The 20,807-nt window shown below is 40.6% G+C and overlaps 1 protein-coding gene across 1 annotated transcript; it reads right to left on the minus strand.

Moving 5' to 3' along the window:
- slc6a15 (solute carrier family 6 member 15) lies at positions 1-18,963 on the minus strand. Its single transcript, XM_088299015.1, has 12 exons — positions 18,784-18,963; positions 15,870-16,330; positions 10,830-10,987; positions 9,927-10,053; positions 9,522-9,703; positions 4,662-4,772; positions 3,391-3,632; positions 2,397-2,589; positions 1,890-2,082; positions 1,609-1,768; positions 1,257-1,419; positions 1-836 (listed from the first exon to the last, which is right to left on the minus strand). The coding sequence occupies exons 2-12, from the start codon at positions 16,174-16,176 to the stop codon at positions 453-455; spliced, it is 2,220 nt and encodes a 739-aa protein (XP_088155141.1). The 5' UTR covers positions 16,177-16,330; positions 18,784-18,963; the 3' UTR covers positions 1-452.
- Positions 18,964-20,807: the final 1,844 nt, after the last annotated feature.

Genomic DNA, 20,807 nt, shown 5'->3' on the forward strand with positions numbered 1-20,807 from the left:
ATGGGCCTAATATCTGTTGTATCCTTGCAAATTCTACTACTAGCAAATTTAAATTTTTGCAATTTTTTTTATTCATTAATCATATTTTCTGAAACGCAAAAGCCATGCCCAAGAGAAAAATAGTGTTTGCGGCATCTTGGTGCAAAGGAACGATGCTAAAGAGAAGTAGAGATTTGGTGCCATCTTGGAGCATCTACAGGCAAATGTAAACCGTTTTTTGGAGTGGGGAGTGCTGTCAATTAAGTTGAGGTTTTCTGCTATTCTTGTCAGGGCTATGGTGTACCTAATGAAGTGACCTGCGATTGCTCATTCCCACCTCTCGGTTTGTTGTTTTAAGATGTTTAGGTTCAGAGAAGACAATGAAGAGATGATAAGAAATAAAGCAGCTAGGCTGTTTAACAAGGTGTATGCGGTACACACGCGGACGACTAGACGGGAAGAAGGGGGCCGCTCTACAAGTCCGACTCGGGCATGTCCGGCACGTTGGCCATCAGGTAGCCGATGCCGTAGCGACCGTTGGGCGCTGCGTCCGCCTCGGGATCCCCCCCGCCGCTCTGCTTGCGGTAGATGCCATTGGCGGGCATGGGTGAGGGCGCCTCGCTCGGCGCAGTTTTGGCCTGAAGGAGGCTGGCATCGTCACCTTCGCCCGGCACGCCGCTCTCCTTGATGATGCGGCCCTTCTTGTAGGACACGGCCGAGATGCCGCCGGCCCCGTCGTTGATCACATTGAAGTAGCGCAGCATGAAGACCACCGGCACGGGCAGCACCGCCACCACCACCAGGGAGATGCACACCGCCACGCCCCACGGAGGGAAGCTCACCTGCTGCTCCTTGGCCTGCAACACAGACCACACTTAGTGTTAATCCAGAAGCGAAACAAGCATTGAGAAACGGAAGGTACCTATAGTACAGAAATACTTGACATAAATATATGATGACGGTCACTTTTCACAGAAAGATGCGGTCATATCTTTCTTACAGAAGATAAGTAATACATGCCTGTGCATTTTGTTATGTTGTCAGTCTACGTTGCTTTTTGCGGTCAAATTCCCTTTGCTGAAAGGGTTTTAAAACTGGTGCTAGTTTTGTTAGCCTGTCAATTGCGTTTTGTATTGCGCGTTAGCATTAACCTAGCAGACTTTTGTCAGGCAAAGTAATGTGGTTATATATAATGCATAATGTGAAATTGACTTTGTTGTATTTGTTGATTTTGAATTCATGACGATGTGATGAACGCAGGCGACGAGCCGACCGACCTGCTCCTGTATCCAGGCACTGTAACTGGGCGGCTTCATGATGAGCTGGACAAAGCTGGAGCCAAGCAGCACCAGCAGCAGGATGGGCGTGATGAACTTCCACATGTAGTAGTAGAAGCGGTACGGCGTGAAGCCCAGCATGTCCTTCAGGTCCTCAAAGAACCTGAGATCATCAAAATTACATACAAAAAAAGACAGACACAGCCTCATCAAAGATGTAGCATAAAGAGAATATCAATGCGTATCATTAGCACATGTTTTAAAAAAAAAAAGAAATGCGGTCGTTGAGCACAAATGCTTGCCCCAACACAGTTGTAACTTATCAAAACTTTTCAAGTAGAGAAGCCCGTACTTGTCGATGCCGTAAAACCAGGCGATGGCCAAGTTCTCCAGGATGACCACAATGAGGAGCGGCAGTGTGGCCGAGTAGTCGTCGAACATGGTCACAAAGTAGTTGCCCGAGCGCTGCACGAATACCAGGCCGAAGGAGAAGGCCAGCACGCAGCAGCCCACTGCGCCACGGGGGAGAGGGTCACAACATTAGGAAGAGCTCTCGCTATAATCATATACAGTCATGGAAAGTTGCAAATACATTTCTTCATGCCTTCATGACAATAAATGTGTTTGGCTGACCGGTCAGGAGCTCCTTGCGCACTTTGAAGGTGTCGATGAGCGGTGTGAGGATGCCCTCGATGGTGCCGAACATGCTGCCCAGGCCCAAGTTGACCAGCATGAGGAAGAACATGACGGACCAGAAGGGAGATGCCGGGAAGTGCGTCATGGCCTCGGTAAAGGCGATGAATGCCAAGCCTGTTCCCTGCACGGCCTGGTGGTTTGGGTGGGGGGGGGGGGGGGGGGTGATGAAGGGTTTTGCCTAAATTAACAACTTCAAGCTCTTTTCTAGAAAAAGTGCAACTTTTGAGAAAAATATGATTAAAGAATATTACTTTTTTCCGCATAATTTTCAGGTTTTGCTCAAAGAAAAAAGGTGACTTATTTTATTTATGTGTATATATATATATATATAGATAGATAGATAGATATATAGATATGTAGATAGATATAAATAAAAAGAGAGATACTAAGTAAGATACTGCTGTTGGTGTAATATTAGTGGGTGTGGCTACGTTGTCGCCATACCTTGTTGAGCTCGTCTTCGATGCTGCAGGAGTCCAGTCCCAGTGTGTCAAAGTTGTCCTCCTTGACACCTTTGATGATGTCAATCATTTGACGGTAGTCGACCACGCTCAACTTGTGACTAAGGTTGATGTGGTTGGGGATCAGGTTGGCCTCGATGCCATTGCCCAGCAGAGCCGCAATCTTGTGGCTGTTGCTAAAATAATTCAATACAAGATACACTCACAAATTTTTCAAAGTTTTTGTTCATTAGGAAAAAAATGTAGTGTTTGATGTCTTCTGTTTCAAAGATTTGTATGTTGCCTCTAGAATGGATCTATACCGGTTTGACAGTTTACCTTAAAAAGTCAAGGTTTCAATACCCACTAATACTGGCTGTCATCAGTTATGAGCTCATTTTTTTTTTAGGGGACTTCTAAGCAAGGCACAATATGATTGAGTTGAGTAAAGGAGCTGAAGTTAATTGCCTCCATTTTTTTTAATCCTTCTAAGCGAGCAGAGAGCAAAGGGGTGAACAGTTACGCAGGGAGGGAGCAGGATGGAAAAGACAATGCAAACTCCTAGTGAGGTTAAGTCTTACGGATAATGGATGGATGGATGGGGGGTTAATGTGCATTGTCCTAAAAAAAAAAAACTAAAAAAAAAAAAATTTTTTTAATTGTCCCAGCGGGTACTAGTTAGCCCCAAGGGAAACATGAGTAGCCCACAGGTCTGTTCTAAAAATAGCTCAGCAGCGATGGGACACTGTGACTTAATAAGAAGGATGTTAACATTTATTTATTTATCTATTTAAACATACCATGGTACACATTTCTGCTGTACCAAATATTCTAGATTTTGTTCACGAATAAAATAAGTGCTACCAGACTGTTCATATGTGGCAGTAATATCCACTTCCTGTGCTGTGCTAAATATCATACTTGTCCTTATTTGGTCTTTACTTGCTTGTGACTTTGCTTAACTTTTGAGGCTTCCTAATTCATCGACAAACACTCACAGCTCCACACATCGGTCGTTCATGATGTTGGCCTTGAAGCCGAGCACGGCGAACACCACCAGGGTGGCCAGCACCGACGTGAAGAAGTTGATGAAGGACACCAGCACAGCGTCAAAGTGGCAGTTGTTGTTGCGCTTGTTGTAGCTGGAGAAGGCGATGACGCCGCCGAAACCCAGGCCCAGTGCGAAGAACACCTGCGTGGCCGCCTCGCGCCACACCTTGGCCTCCAGCATGATTTCCAGCTGCGAAAATGATATTACAAATTAAATCCTAATATGATGCAAATCCCCCAAAAATATTTAAAGAAAATATTTTTACTTTGATGAGATTAGATTAGATTACTTTAGATTAGATTAGATTAGATCAAATAACATTCAATAGTCCCATGATGGCGACATTTTCTACTTCTCTTATGAAGAAAAAACCCCCACATCGTTACTCTTAGTTTTAAGATTAATATTTTGTTCCCCCAGAAAAAGTTAAACTTTATCTTCATGCGTCCTTTTTCGAGTAAAAATAAAACCTTCTGGTAATATTCTGCCTCTTGCCCATTGTTTTAAGTAAGATGTTTTGGGGGAGAAATAATGTCTTAAAAATAATACAATTTCAACCGTAAACTCCCATGAGCTCATAAATTTTAGTCCTTGGAAAAAAAGTAGAATTATTTTTTTTACATTTTTTTTTAACTGACCGTTATTGTAAGAAAACCTTTTTCTGTTAAATAAAATATAGCACAGTAATTCAAGCATTAGTAAAAAAAAAAAAACAACAAAAAAAACCACATAATTGCTTTTTGTGAGTGTCCATGTGAATTATTTGTTTTTATTTGTATTGCTTGCGTTTACAAATGACTAATCTGATTGCATTGCATCGTGTGTGCACAAGAGGGCGTCAGAGCACCACAAAGATGTTCGTTGGTGAGCCCTTTTAGTGAGCTATGTTCAAATTATTCTTGTTTCCATGGCAATTGAAGCTGCTGCAGAACCCATTGACTTGGAAGCTGATTGGTGTGCTATTGCTGAGATGTCAGCCAATCAAAAATAACTTTTTTTTCCTTCTTAGTCCAGACAGTTTTTTTCCCCTTAGACAGACTGGGTTATTTGATGTACTGACTATTTATACTGAAAGAAACATCATTTTAAAAATCTATTTCTTTTCCGATAAGCAGATTGTTTGCTCATTTTCCATGGAAAACTGAAAGTGACGTCTTAACGATCACTCTGAATCACAAAGAGAAGAGATTGGGAGAAAAGACATTGACTGTCTTCTACCTTGGGTGTGAACATGTGGCGAATGCCATCCATGGAGCCCTCCAGGAGTAGCGAGCGCACCAGGAAGCAGATAAGCACCACGTAAGGGAACAAAGAGCTGAAGTACATCACCTGAAAGAGCAAGCACAGTGGTTGGTAACCCCAAAAAATTAAAATAACAAATTAACTTCAAATTTTGAGGACTAGTAAAGCAAACACCAAAATGACTGCCTGTCTGTATTTTTGGGAATGGCTTTGTGAGAATTTTTTTTTTTTTTTTGGCTTTACTCATGACAGCCATTTTCGAAGCAGTGATGCCAGTAACACAACATGTCTGTGTGATTCTGCTCCAATTCAACCGTTTGCATTTCCATTCTGCTGCACTACATCTCTCCACACATTCAAACCGTGAATAAGCATCTCCCTCATCTCTTTATCAAATTCATTTTTACTTACTTTGTCGCTCTATTATTAATTTCACAAGTATTCCAAGGACTTTCAAGGCCACCCTGAGACCTCAAGTATCTTCTTTCATGTGGGAACGTGAGTTGTTATGACAATAAAAATTCCTTGAATCCTTGAAAGCTCAATTTGAAACCTAACTTACAACAAGGTAAAATAATAATATGCTAAAAATAATAGCAATAAAAAAAATAAACAATAAATACAAATAATTATCAGCTGTGACCTCTTACTGGCAGTGTGGAGCCATGAATGCATGGAATACAAACTTTACATTAAGCCATGAGTAGTAATTTTTACAGTTTAGGAAGAATATATGCCTTTAAGTACTGCCTTTCTGTACGTCTTCTAACAGTGTTTGTGTGAGAATATTAATTATTTAAAGAATTATCACTCCAAGAAGTGAATCCTATTTACCATTAGCATGTCAATTGGATTTTACATTGACTTTAGCATTAGCCCAGGCGATCTTTCTAAAATGAACCGTGACTTGTCTTTATATATAAAATGTGTGTAATTCTTTTTGCCATGTGTTTTAGTTTTACAAACTGGGATGTCATTCAACAGCTTGAAGCACCGTCACGTAAAACTGAATCACATACATGTCACGCGCTAGCTGCGCATGTAGCATGCTGAATTATGTTTTTATGATCATGGGAATGCTTACATTTTGATTATATAACATCTTACTCGAATATGATAACTTTCTTCAATGACGAGTAAGTGAACACTTCACTATTCCCAAACTGATAATCAATTGAAAGTTACTTGTCCTAGTCACTGCGCTAAATATTGCAACAACGATGACATGGAAAGCCACAAGTTTGTTGAGGAAGAATGGTTCAATTAGTCATGAGCAGAAAAACAGATACGCCCGCAACTCCCTCGGTCATTTGGAAATATAAATGAAAATGACACGAAGGTGACTTCACCAAACATGCTCCACAGTCAGCGTTATATTAAAATTAAATAAATACGCAACACAACCACAACAAGACAGGATAGGAAAGTTACACACACACACACACACACACAAGCAAACACATTTGGGAAAACGCAAAAAGCAAGTAACCAACAACAATTAACCTAATTTATATGTACATAAGACTTGGTGAAATTTGCAGGTCTAATTTTTGTGGGTTAAGTTATAATATTGAGAGTGATTTTTTACGGCCCAAGAGGCATTTCACAAATTACCAAAGATAACCTTCTCCCAGAGTATGCCCAAGAGAATAGAGAAGGTCATATCCCAATTCTTCATATGTACAATTGTTAAATTCACGTTGTGTTGTGCTCGCATGCTATGCAAAGTTTGGTGCTATTAAGTGCTAAGATTGAAGTAAGTAAGTAGAGCTCGTTAGCGTGTCCACTTCTCGGTTGTTTCTGAGAACGTTTACAGTAAATGTGCAAATTCATGTGTTTTATGCAGCTGTGTAACTTGCAATCTAACTTAGTTACCTTAATAGTCAAGGTAACTGAGATTACTTTTTCAAGATAACCCAGGTTCCACTGAGGCATAATTTCCCACAAACGGGGAGTCATCAAACTTTGCTGAAATGCTCCAACCACATCCGGTAATGAAAACTCAACAAAAAAAATCTCCTGACCGAAATCGATTTTGTAAGATGTTAGATTTACAAAGTATTCTTCCAGCCCCCTGTACACCCCCCCGCCCCTGCGTCCTTACCATCTCTGACAATCAAGCCAAGCCAAAAGAGCGCGTGTAACCACGGCAACCAGATCCTTTTCACGCCCACCCACGCTCACACGAGGATATTCCTTGCACAAAAAAAAAAAAGTCTCTGTGCAGACGGGAGGAAGAGAGGCCCCATTAATATTCTTTTGTGCTCACACTTGCAAGACGCCTCGTGGGGGCTACTACAGGGAAAGTTTGGACTCATCATGACCTCAAAACCTGTCTAGACACACCAGGTGAAACATCCGCGTGATTTCGGCATAGGTTGTCTTTAGGGATTATTTCAATCCACTGTTGTTTCTTAATTACTGCAGTGACAGCACTAAAATAGAACAGAGTGGCAGCGGGAGATAGCGTCTTGACAATAGCAGTGGCTATCGGCCACATTTGAAACCGCGAGGGTCAGACGGGGACGGTCTGGCGCGACAAATCAAGATGGCAGAGATTTCAGTACCTCTACTGTGCAGGGCATCCATCTTGTTTTGTCTCAACCTGCCACGTTGGACGAGGGGGCACAAAAAGAGCTAAACAGTTGTTGAGATAAAACTGCAGCGAATGACAACCCCAAGACAGTCGTCCTGACAGAGAAAACAACAAACTTAAGCGTAGTCGTCGTTCTCACCTTAACTGCTAAAACAAAAAGACTGTTTACTTGCTTAACTCTGAACATGTCGCAATCAAAAGTTTAGTCATTTAGTCCTCCGTTCGTTTTGAAGCGACCAGGTAAATATCGTCAAAATCCATCCACAACTTTTCAATTATCACTGTTTTGTGAACATGATTCAGACTAAAACAAGGGTCGCGGGGGGTGCTGAAGCCTATCCCAGCTATCTTCGGCAGTAAGCGGGGGACACCCTGAACTGGTTGCCGGCCAATCGCAGGGCTAACAGATAAATCGATCAATTAATTAAAAATCACTTGTTTGAGGGTCCCTTTATGCTTTATAATAAGATTTAACAATAAGCAGAAAATTTCACAGTTTTACAATATTTTGTCCTTCAGAAATTTTTTTTTTCTTTTTACAATTTTTTTTTTTTTTGAGGGGCAGATGCTTCAACCTCATTAACTATTTTCCCACTCATGTCTTAATGTCATGTGTCATCTTCCACACCACTTATTCTGTACAGGGTCGTGGGGGGGGGGGGTGCTGGAGCCTATCCCTGCCGACTTTGAGCGAAAAACAGACTACACCCTGAAATGGTCACTACCCAGGTGCAGGTCACACGCAGACACCGTCACTGAGTGGGAATCGATCCCGCAATGCCCACACACAAGTCAGCCAAGAGTACCACTACAGCATGTGAAAAAAAAAAAATAATAAATAAATGATAAGAGCTAATATCAGCCAATTAAATCAGCCGTTTGAGCCCTAACCAAAATGACCTGGCTCAGATCTAAATCATAATCATCAGATAAATTGATTTATGCAAGGGCCATTCCAAATCAACACAGATTTTACCAAAATAATAATGAGATTGCGCAAGTGAACAGCAGCCAATAGTGATTTGATATTGTAATAAAGTCATCTTACGGTCATAAAATGATAAGTGACACATTTCAAGGTGCATCTTGAGCGTATGCTGTAGTCAAGGCGTTACGTAAGAAGACGGGATCAAACCAAATTCAAATGTCAAACGCATCAAAGCTTTGCTCGTGTAAGATTAAATGCTGTGCCCATTTTTTCCAATTAGCTTCGGCTTGACCCTCTAATGTCCAGCGGCTAATACTTGTCATATGACAAACAATGGAATGATAAAAAAGAAAAAAAACGGAGGGACGCTCAAGTCTTAATCCTTCCGGATGCTAGTCACGTTACTGTCAGCTTTGATGCTGGAGGGCGGCGTACGTAGATGAGCTTAAGTATCGAATCCCTCCAGGAAAATCACATGAGCGACCAAGGATGACACTTCTTGAAATCACAGAATTTTACTACTATTTACTGCACCTTTATACAACTTTGCAGTATTAGCAAAATTATTCTTTGATTCTTTTTCATAATAAATATTTGTTTTCTTTGACTATTATGACTTCATTCTCAGCACATCACAATTTTATTTCCTGTAATATTACTACTTTAGTGTTGTAATGTGTTGCCTCGATTAACATTACAAAGCATTGTAAAAAAAATTAAGATGTACTTTGTTTGGAATTACTTTGTCAACAATTTTCATTATGTATATTTAAGAAAGTAAAGTTATAGAATCAATTTATGTGCAATGAATAATAAAAACCAATGTACATAATCAATCGGCAAACACCATTCATTTGGCCAATTATTTTGGCCCAGGTCTCAAGGGCCGTAATCTGCCGATTAATCGGTCAAGCGCCATTATTTTAATTTTTTTTACAATACTAAAACTTTAATTCTCTAAACATTGCAACTTCATTAGTAATACTACAAGCCAAACCTTCTTTGCAATATTGCAACTTTACTCTCATACCCTTACAATGTTTTTGTAATATTCTGAGTTAATTGCCAACTGAGCATAAATGAGCGACCCGAGTGCGTGCTCACAGACAAGGCATCCATACAGTTAGCGCTTCGTAAGCTTCCACTTTAATGTGAGCTAAGGAAGTGTGAGAGGATTTCCGAAACTCTTTGCAAGAATTGGCCTTTTGTTTTATGAGCACTGTTCCTAATATCCTACACTACATTTGAACCTGGCTATGTAGGCCGAGACCTTTCCCCCAGTTGCCCCTGCGAACTGAGAGGGCAAGCATACCTTCCCGGAAGACTGGATGCCCTTGATCATGGCCAGGCAGACCATGGACCAGGCGGCCAGCAGGCACAGCGTCATCTTCCAGTTGAGTCCTCCGCTCTCGGAGATGCTGTCGGAGATGTCAAGGGCCTCGCGGTACCAGTAGTAGGTGGTGGCTGAGCTTTTCTCACACTCGGGCACCAAAACTGTAAAGTAAAAAGTTTTTCATGGAATAAATACAACGTTGTTCTCAGAAACATTCCAGTTTATTTATTTATTTATTTATTTTTATGAAACTTCAACTTCAACCTCGCTAACTTTATTCTTGTAACATGTTATTTGCTTGTAAACTACGACTGTCTTTTCATGACATTCCAACTGTTTTGTGTCATATTTTATAAATGTATTCATATCTATCACATATCTTACATGTGCTGTTCTTGTTCATGGTCAGCGGACACTCGTGCCATGGTAGCGGTTGCTGGAAGGACTGCGAGAAGTAGAAGAGGCTCCAGCTGATGATGACATTGTAGTAGAGAGCCACGAAGAAGCACACCTGCACAGAGAGTCGATTATTGGAGGGGGGGCGTTTAAGGAGGCTGCGTGTCATTGTGCACTGGAACGGCACTGTTAAATTCATTTGAGAGATGTCATGTATGAATAACAGCTTCTGTGAACTGAGCTAGTTACAAGTACGATCCATCCATCATCCAAGCCGCTTCTCCTAACAAGAGTCGCGGGCGTGCTGGAGCGTATCCCACCCGTCTTCGGGCAGTAAGGTGGGGTACACCCTGAACCAGTTGCCAGCAAACCGAAGGGCGCACAAAGACAAACAAGCATCACACTCACATCTCGGGACAATTTAGAGTGTTCAATGAACCTACCATGTATGTTTTTGGAATGTGGGAGGAAACCGGAGTACCCAAAATGCAAACTCCACACAGGAAGGCCAGAATCAAACCCTCCACCTTGGCGCTGTGAGGGTCGTCGTGCTAACTTAACTGATTAGTATAAACTGACCAACAAGCAATTTTTGTATTTGGGTGACCTACACAGTTGACTACACTTATTAAAAAAAAACTACAAACAAGCTAGGTCAGTTGGCTAATTTGTAAGCGAGTTTATGCATAAAAAAATAACTCGGGTGTGATTCATGGACAAGCTAGAAATATGTTTGAATTCTATTGTTCCATCATGTATGTCTTCATTAAGTGCTTAGCTTTGTGTTTAACTGTATGTATTACCACCTCGTTACTGCCTCAGAGTGGTTTTTGCCACAGCTAGCCAGCTAGCAAGCTAACATTTTCAGCCATGGGACACGACAGGACTCACCACGCAGCTAGCGAAGCCGATACCCCCCAATCGAGGGCTGATGTAGTTCCACACGCCGATGCTGCCCCGACGGATGCGCTGGCCCACTGCCAGCTCCAGGAAGAAAAGCGGGATGCCAATCAACACCAGTAAGATCAAGTAGGGCACCAAGTACGCCCCTGGTGGTGAGAATCACACATGCAGCACAGTTTGTTTAACAAAACGACCAAAAAATAGATAGTTGTGGTGCAAAAATGAATCGACTAATTAACAAATAATCAATTATCAAATTAATCGATAATTATTTTTACAAATCGATTCATCGTTTAGAGACCTAAATTTGTCCAAAACCTCAGAGTTTCACATTTTGACAGTAAATATTCTCAGATTTCTTTTGTCCGTGATTAAAGCAGACTGATTATCTATTTATTGAATCAAAATAAGACATTTCAGTTCACTTGATTGGGGGGAGTAGGAGAAGTTCACAAGTACCCAGCCTTTCCACACCAATTGTGGAGATGCAGTAAGTAATGAGAGGATGAGACGAAGGCGAATTGTGTCTCATTTACTCTCCAAACCAAACTGACAGTTTACGCAGCAAGTCACTCTCTTTCATCTTTTAATGTCTATAATCCCTTTGAACCCAGAAACATGTCAAATCCCTCCCCTCCCTTGAAGGTCTCTGATCAATGTCTACAAAGAGACTAGCCTTTTGTTTTCAAGAAGACTGTACTTGCAGAGTTCACGACACCGTACTCTGCGTTCTCGATATTGACAAATGGGCTAGAGTGCACAGAAAAAAGATGGTCATCAAAAAGAAAGGGAAAGTTGATTTTTCTTCTTGGAATCCAAATAATTGCTTTTTTTTTTTTGCGGGCTCCGCTAGTGACATAGCATAGTATTGGTAAGTACAAGTGTCAGCTAGGCGGCACGGTGGCCGACTGGTTAGCACGATGGCCTCACAGTGAGAGACAGCATCGAGCGTGGGTTCAATCCCAGCTCCGGCCATCCTGTGTGGAGTTTGCATGTTCTCCCCGTCCTTGCGTGGGTTTCCTCCGAGTACTCCGGTTTCCTCCCACATTCCAATAACATGCATGGCAGGTAGATTGAACACTCTAAATTGCCCCTAGGTTGAGTGTGCTCATGGATGGTTGTTTGTCTTCGTGTGCCCTGCAATTGGCTGGCAACCAGTTCAGGGTGTCCCCTGCCTACTGCCTGAAGATAGCTGGGATAGGCTCCAGCACCCCCCCCCGTGACCCTAGTGAGGAGAAGCGGTACAGAAGATGGATGGAAGTGCCAGCTATTTTGTCCCAAATGAAACTTGAAGCCTTAATACTTGGTAAAAGGTTTCTAGTTGAACTCCACTATTCGTGGAGGATAGGGTCTGTATCTGACTGTTTTTATAATGATCCTCCCCAATGCATTTTCCCCCAAAATGACGGGTGCCCCCCCTCCAAAAAAATCCAACCACAACAACAAAATAAATGTTTTTTAAATCCACAAATAGTTGCATCTTCAGGCACTGAATCGCGAATTTGCGGAAGTGTACTGTGCTTGATCTCTTGAAGCTATTCAAACAAAGCTTAGCATTAACTTCCACTTTGATATAATGAGGTTCATGGGAATTCTATTTAAAAAGAGAAACCCATATAGATCATGAGAGAAATATATCATTCATTTGATATATTTTTTAATGATTATAGCTTACAGCTAACGAGAACCCAAAAGTCTACTAAATTGCCAAAATTCTATCAATGAATAGAAATGAACCACAACAAAATTGCTACCACATATAAAATATATTTTAAATACACCTGAATTTATTAAATGTGCTTTCAAAAGCTCTGATCCACTCAGTATTTTTTTTTAGGTTCACCTTTTGACTGGCTTTAACAGGAAGTCATTTGCTTTTAAGGAGCGTTTGCAATCAAAACCACCGTTATCAAATTGAACAACAACACAGACATATTTTCCATGATGTAATTGCTCTCCTTAAAGGTGCTTTCATGAAATAACACGAACCTAAAGATGGTATCTAAAAAAACAAGAAGAGGGATTGCTCAGCAAGATGTCCTTGCTAGAATTAAATTCTGTAATCGTTATAGTTTTAGTGTACTTTTGCGTGTGCTCGAAAACCACGGAAATCAGTTAGAGCGGCCTTGAATCACATCTTTTAAAACTACATAATTTAAGTACACACTGTTTTAGTCCATTTTCTAGCCTAATCGTACACAACAATACAAAATGATGCTAGCATTGTTGATATATTTAGCTGCGCGTCACAGCATTGCATAATCTGGCCACGTGTGTATTGTGTTGCTGTTAGTTTAATCCTTGTCCAAATAGTGTTTGGTTTTTTGTTTCCCTAGACAGGATGGGATGTTGCTCAAGTCCCATGTTTTAACAATTAGATCATCTTACTCTGTTTTATTCCGGGGAGAGGCTGAGACATCAGTCAACATCCAAGCGTTACCCACCTCACAGTTGGTCACTGGTCTCCCATTGTCTTTCCAAAAGCAAACATTCTGATATTAGCACCTTTTATCTCCCAACCAAAAAAACAAACAAAAAAAACAAAAAAACAAGGTACGGAAGTTCAAGATGTGGCGTATGATGTATAAAAGTGCATCAATGTGTCACATTGCAGTGTGGATGTCAAGCGCAGCACTCAGAGCATTGGTATGCTCGCTTTGAACAAAAAAGTACAATTTAGTAACCAGTTAGTCATTATTTTAGTTTTTTTTTTTCTCTAAGTAACCACTGTTATTCAGGTAATTTTTCAAAGACTACTTTTTACTTTAATGCGAGTCTGTGACTCTTGTGAGGATAAGCACAATGGGTGGATGGATCGACCCATCTTTGCCAGAAACTGACTAATGACTAAATCCACTTGCTACAGATCAAGGTGCAAATCTTTAAAAAAAAAAAATGCTCTAGAAGTACAGCAGGAATTACTGCTTTCCTCCAGAAGTGGGGTTTATTTACGGAAATGGTGGCGGCACCTGTTAAGGGAAAGAGCCATTCATTTGAACAATCACATTTTGGAACGCGAATCGTCGTTAAAGACGCCATTTCCACATAACATAAAATCATCTCCTTTAATTAAAGCTGAGGAAGTGTATGCTGCTATTTTGGTTAGCAACAGCGGTTTGTTGCATTTTCCTTGCTTTACAGGAGAAACGTCACTTCCTTTCTTCCTTGCTGGTCGTCAACCAGCAGCTGAATCACTCATTGACTAAACCTAAAGTTGTACACTAGCCGCTGAATCCTTTGTCCACTCAGGTCTGCGCTTTCTTAACGTGACAGTAGGACAAGGCTAGTGGCGCAAAATGAAATTTAGATCTTTTAATACTTGAAAGCTAATGACGATCATATGAAGTACACTGAGGTTTCTGGTGAGTGTGTGTGTTTGTGTGTGTTGGTGAACGGGCTGTTTAGGTCCCAGACGTGTCGCTTTAATCCAATTACACTTGAGCACAGCTGGGTGACCAGACCTTTTTAAAACAGGCCTGACTTTCTGGGTGACTCATGGGAACAAAGTGACTCACAGCTTGAGTGTGCCGGGCTCGTCACTGTACAAAAGTAGAACAGTAACGTGAAATGAGAAACTTTATCATGTGGTAGCGTAAGGGCCTAAATATGTCGTTTAGTCGGCCAAACACAACTTTTGCATGTGCAAAGAGCACCCTCACTCAAAGCATTTTTGGGAAATGTGGTATTGTATTTGTAATTAATACAATTTAATATTAAAAAAATATTTTAGTTTTGGTATTATTTTGAATTTTATAATAAAGCTAGGATGCCTTGGTTTACAAGTTTCCAACTTGTAAAGTGGTTTTGTGGGTTGAATTACTGTCACGAATTAGTATGTGTGTACAGTGTGCCAATTCTTTCTATACTGTGCATATTTATTTCAAGTATGAAGCAAAAAAAAAAGAAAAACACTTTTTACTAGCGTTGCGTTTCAGGCTGAGTTGTTGTTCGACCTCTTCTTCCAGAAAACATCAGTGTCGTTAATATCGAAAGAAATGCTTTTAAAATCAACCCCAAAGGCTTGTGTATTAAATTAATTGCCACACATTTTCTCTGTGAATATAGTTAGTTTTGCTTCATTTTCTTACCGAAAAATGCAATTTCAGTTCATTTTTGTTTTTCTAAATCATTTCCGTTTTTATTTCATTAACAGAAATGTGGTTTCAACTTTAGTTTCTTGTTAATTCGTTTTGTTTTTGTTTACTAAAAAAAACCTTGCTTGACTATCTTCCAAAATATTGCAAATTTCATTCTAATATTTTCACATTATGGTGAGCATATTTATATACACGTTCACAAAGTTTGATGACAATCATTTATGTTTTTTGTTCAATATAATGTGCTAAATATTGACGGGCAACATGAAGACATGACTATCATCCCAAATATTGCAAGTTTGGTTCTATTATTTTCACACAAGCTTACATTTGCACACATGCATTTTACAACCCGTCGCTCAATTATGTTACAACGGAGGCCGACTCGGTGGAGTTAATGAGTTACACAGACATGGGCGCACGCAACATTTTGTAGCGACTACTTGTTAGTCTAATGGAACACTGAGTGTCGATACAGACGCCATCTACACATTGATCTGAAACAGAGTGGACGGAACTAAAAAGCTGCATTGCTTCTGACAATAAGAACATGGACAACATAACATTGTGGCATGGCCTCTTGTCTTACAACACTTATTACCGGAAAATACACTTGCCCTCCACATGACGAAAGATCCAAGGCAGACTGGGTAAAACAAAGTTGCAATCCAGGATTATAAACATGGGTCCACACAACGTTGTGGACATTAACATGGTCGCACACAACATTGTGGGGCGCCCAGTTATGAGCTTACTAGACCAGTTATATCTGTTTAATATCCCTCTCCATATAATCGAAGATCTGAGGAAGACTGGGCAGAACTAATGAGGATTATGTTATAGTAGCTGCACAGAACTTACACATGGATGCACAACATTGTGGAATGACTACTTCAGGATCTACTGGAGCAGGAACGATCATTTCACTCACCTCCGCCATTCTTCTGGCACAGGTAGGGGAACCTCCAGACGTTGCCGAGACCTACAGAGAAGCCCACCTGGGCCAGGATGTACTGCAACTTGCTGTTCCAGGCCGGCCGCTCTTCCTCTTCCTCGTCACCGTCTGAGCCGCCCTCCTCCACGTCACGCTCTTTGCCATCGCTGTCATGGCCGCCAATGATCAGCGAGCTCTTTTTGAAGGAATCGTCGCAGGCGTCCTCGTTGGAAAGCAGGTCCCGGGCCGACTCTGTGACATCGTCGTCAAGCTCTCTCTTGACGGCTTTGCTGTTTTTGGGCATTTGATAACGCAAACGAGGGCGAGGGCTGCCACGTGCTTATTGTTGTGTTACGGTTGCTCAACTGTCCCGCCTTTCAACTTTTCAGTTTGTTTGAGTCCGTGGGATTTCACAAAGGACGTTTATGGAAGCTTTTAGTTCGGCATTATCACCAGCTCTGTAAAGCACAATGGGGAAATGAATCAGCAGATCACACAAACAAATGAAAAAAGCACTTTCAATTCATTCGCTATTTTGTTTTTGCACACGCGCAATGGTACCTTGGTTCACAAATGCCCTGTTTCACAAACAATTTGTGCAGGAACAAAATTTTTGACGATATTGCCTCGCTTGTAAACAGTGCTTCAAATTTTAAACACCCGGTAAGCATACTGCATCTTCATTTTGGGGCTGGAATGCATGATTTATATTTACATTCATTTTAAGGAGAAACATTGCTTTGGTTTGCGAGCGCTTCGTTTTGCAAACAGCGTTTCGGAGCGAATTAAGATCATGAAAGTAGGTTCCACTGTATCTCGAAATTATTTTCAATGAAATGCCATGAATATTGTGGTATATGATTGATAGATGAACACTACAGGGTGTCTTCGGTTTATGATGGAGCTCTGTTCTTACAGCTGCAACATATCCCAAAGTTGTGCAAAAGTCGGAGCACACCCAATCACTTGCATAATCTAATGATTTGAATTAAATCAGATTTGACATTTAATCCATTTTTATTGATTTATCCTCCCTTTTGCAAAAATAAATTTAACCCAAAAAAGTTGCAAATCTTAACAGATGAAGAAGTCAAATAAACAGCTCGTAACCTCAAAAACTTCAAGCGACTGCTGTGAATAGGGCTGTTTAGAGAACGTGTTAAGTGTGCTTTTATTCTTTATCTTTGGGCTTCTATGACCATCGTATGTCACAGACACCTGGGAACTGCGAAAAATGTGCTAATGTTTTTTTTTTCTCCATGAAATTCCCATCTAGAGGGACTATTTTTACAACCAAGAAAACAAACTCCATGGCAGGAGAAGCGGCGGGATGGACACTATCACGTTTCTCCCACCTTTTAAATAAATGATTGGAGGTGGAGCATTTACCTAAAACCAAACCGAATCAAATCTTTTCATTTTAAGACGTGCCGTCCATGAATCATATCGAACCCCATGTTTCGAGATGTGTTTCAATTCGTCCTTTATGAGAGTTTCACATCAGTTATGAATTGGTTTGTTGATGTTTGCAATTAATTAACTTCAATACTTTGGGCTTTGGAGAGCTTTTACATGTTGGTACTTTTTAATAAACATGACAAAAGCCACAGCCATATCATATTGAATCAAATCGTAACCCCACTGAATTGAAGTGAATCAAAACGTACATCAAAATGTACCTGTTGATAAATTATATCCTACGCCATGTATGAAGACACGTATCGAATCGTGTTTTATCAGAGAGATGCACACCCCTAATATAAAGCAGATCATTTGAAGAATCAAATTATACTTAATGCTATTTTTCAATTCTAGAATTTATAATAAGACAGCGAGCCATTTCCTGTGGCACTTCTTCTGATTATGGTCATAGTGAGGTGAAGCCGACTCCAGCCAATCGCAGTCCCACTCTCGTTAAGAATCTTATTAGGACAAATTTAGAGTCTCCAATGAAGCTAACATGCATGTTTTTGGAATGCGAGAGGAAGACAAGGAACAAAGAGAAAACCCACGCAAGATCAGAACTTGTCATCTGTGAGGCGCACGCACTCACTACGAGTTTGCCGCCTCATATTTAAAACTAAGCATCAATTTACAAATAAAAACTCTTTGTATAAAATAGATTATTTAAACAAACTATTCTTGTTTGGTTATTTACAATAAATAATCAGCACAATATTTAAATGAGAAATTCTTTTTAAAAAGCAATTTCTGAAGGGGAGAGGTTAATTTCATACAGAAAAATTTGCAGAACTCTAAATAATGTAAATATTGGATGGTCACATAAAAAGGAACTGACTATACAAGCAATAATGAAGACATTTTTTAAATAATGACACTGATTATCCGAAGAGCAGGCTTTTCGATAGTCTCAGTCTGTGCAGGTATACCTATTAAATTGTCTGATGGTGGCTGAGTGATGTGGGGGGGGAAGACCCAAGGGTGTGGACGACGCGACACGCGCAACATCAGGCCATTTTTGTTCATATTCTTTTCACCTTCGCGGAACACAAGGATTTAGAACACAAAGATTAGGCCGATTAATAGATTTACATAGTTCCAGATTAATCAATCTTTCCTAGGCGGATGCTGAGTAACCTTCAATGCGGCGGGGTAGGGGGGAATCTTTAAGACACCAGGCGTGGTGGCGTAACTGGGCCTAAGTGGCAAAATGACGCTATACCATTTCAATAATTCCAAAATGTATAATTGGAGTAAATATAAGGTCAAACGATTCGTTATCACAATGCGCCCCTTTATGAGCCTTCCTGCCTCCGAGGCGTCCGCATGTGATATTAAATCATCCCATCCAGGCACGCGCACGTTGGTACCCAGTCCAAGCACAGTCAGTTTTACACGCACGCGCTCGCACGGACGCCCATACTGGGGATGCTCAGTGGTGAGAACTTACCTAAGGAAAACGAAGAAAAATGTCGATAAGAAGAAGAGTCGTCTCAAGGGATGAAATTGTGCGAGCACATACACGGGGCGGACATTATCACTAGTTCTTAACGCGTCCAACGTCGTTATGCTGTGTTCAGGGCTCAGTCACGGACCTGTCTCTGTGCTGGTGCAGTTCACGTTGCCGTCACACTGCTTGCCAGCCGGCCGAAACACGACGCGGAAATTGTGGGGGGTGCGCGTGCTCAAATCTAGCGTCAACAAATGACCACACCCAAGTTTCTAATCTACAGTATCACCTCACATCGCTTTCAAAAGATTTAAAACACGATTAAAGCTATGTAGGCGTAATTTGGGGGATGTTTTGTTGCATTAGAAGCACCTGTTTAGCCACAACCTCCCTCTTTTGGCTCCATTTTGGTACGTTCCACTACTAGCATGTCATTACAGTAAGGGCAATGTGCCTCTGTTTGTAAACCGCACAGGAAATATACGTTGAATGTGCTCTTTTAAGATCTCTTTGAAGGTACCATACTAACGGGAAAAAAAACAAGTTTAAAACATGGCCAAGGTGGTTATTTAACGTTCATATTTGAGGAGAAGGATAACAGTATAAGATAAGACAGTACTGCAGGGAAGCCCAAGTTCAGTCCTCGAGAGCCCCTATTCAACCTGTTTTAGATATCGCCCTCCTCCAACACACCTGATACAAATGTGTGCACCAATTCCTGTAAAGATGACTCCATTTATATCTTAGCTCTTATTCATAAATTAAAGAAAGATATTGGTCTTTGATTTAAAATTCACTTTATATCTGGTGATTTTACATTAATTACATTATATTATTCAAGTAGAGCGCACAACGGTTGACTGGTTTGCGCGATGGCCTCACAGTGCAGAGGTCGTGGACTCGATTCCAGCTGCGACCTTCCTGTGTGGAGTATGCATTTTCTCCCTGTTCCCGCGTGGGTTTCCTCTGGGTACTCCGGTTTCCTCCCACATTGCAAAAACAAGCATGGTTTGGGACAATTTCACAAATTGATTTGTTATGATTGTATTATTAATGTAGAATGTCATGTGTTCTGTAAAGCACTTTTTTTGTTTCAGCTGCAGTTATTGTGAAAGCGAAATATAAAAAAATGAGTTGATCACTGTAAGGTAACACTGTTAAAACTACGTCATGAACTTTGAAGAGACGTGACATTATGTCTTGATCAGATTGTTACTTTGTTCACAAAACTGCTTAATTGATTTCAATGAGGGGAGATTTTAAATTACATAATGAATTTCCATGAGGCAGGCAGTTTTAAATAATAAATGATCAAGCTCCATTGTGGATTTAGATGATTTAAGAAGTTATGTCTTAGTTATGCATTAAAGGAAAAAAAAAGAAAAGGAAAAACGCCTTAGTTTGGCGTGAACCAACAATCTTCATATCCAAAGTTTGGCACTTTATTTGTTCTAACAAACATTGTTTGTTACTGTGTTTTAATGCATCTTTCATCAAACGCTACAATATTAAACTGCATTCATGATTTTCTTTTTTTTTTTTTAGAATGAAGGAGGGTTTTCATGCTCTCTCTTCCTCCAGGCAAAGTGATCTTTTTAGACTTCACACATGTTGAGTGCACTTTGTCTTATGATTACCTTAGTGGGAAAAAGGGACAGACCATTCTTCCTTTAAGGCAAAAATACTTTTTTTTCTATAGATTGAACATCATACACATCAGCGTGATCTGGAAGTAACTAAAGCGCTGGTGGTCTTTGTTGACAAGAATACAAAGTGCTGACCTCTGCCTTAGCCTGTCTCCAAAGTAAGCAGACTTTACATTTCAAAAGTGAAAATAACATTTCAAATGACAGAACAAAAAAATGTATGACTTGTCTTGTCATCTATAACAGTAAACCCTCAACTTTTTCCCCCCCGCTCTGTCTTCTCTTTATTACTATTAAGTAACCCTTCTGGCACTCCCTTCCGCCATTCTGGTGCGTGAGAACCACACTGACTGACTGACTCACCAACCGATAGCCATC

Source organism: Idiotropiscis lumnitzeri, chromosome 6, assembly GCF_059441095.1.
Source record: "Idiotropiscis lumnitzeri isolate Australia: NSW breed Sydney's pygmy pipehorse chromosome 6, RoL_Ilum_1.0, whole genome shotgun sequence".
Classification (NCBI taxonomy): domain Eukaryota; kingdom Metazoa; phylum Chordata; class Actinopteri; order Syngnathiformes; family Syngnathidae; genus Idiotropiscis; species Idiotropiscis lumnitzeri.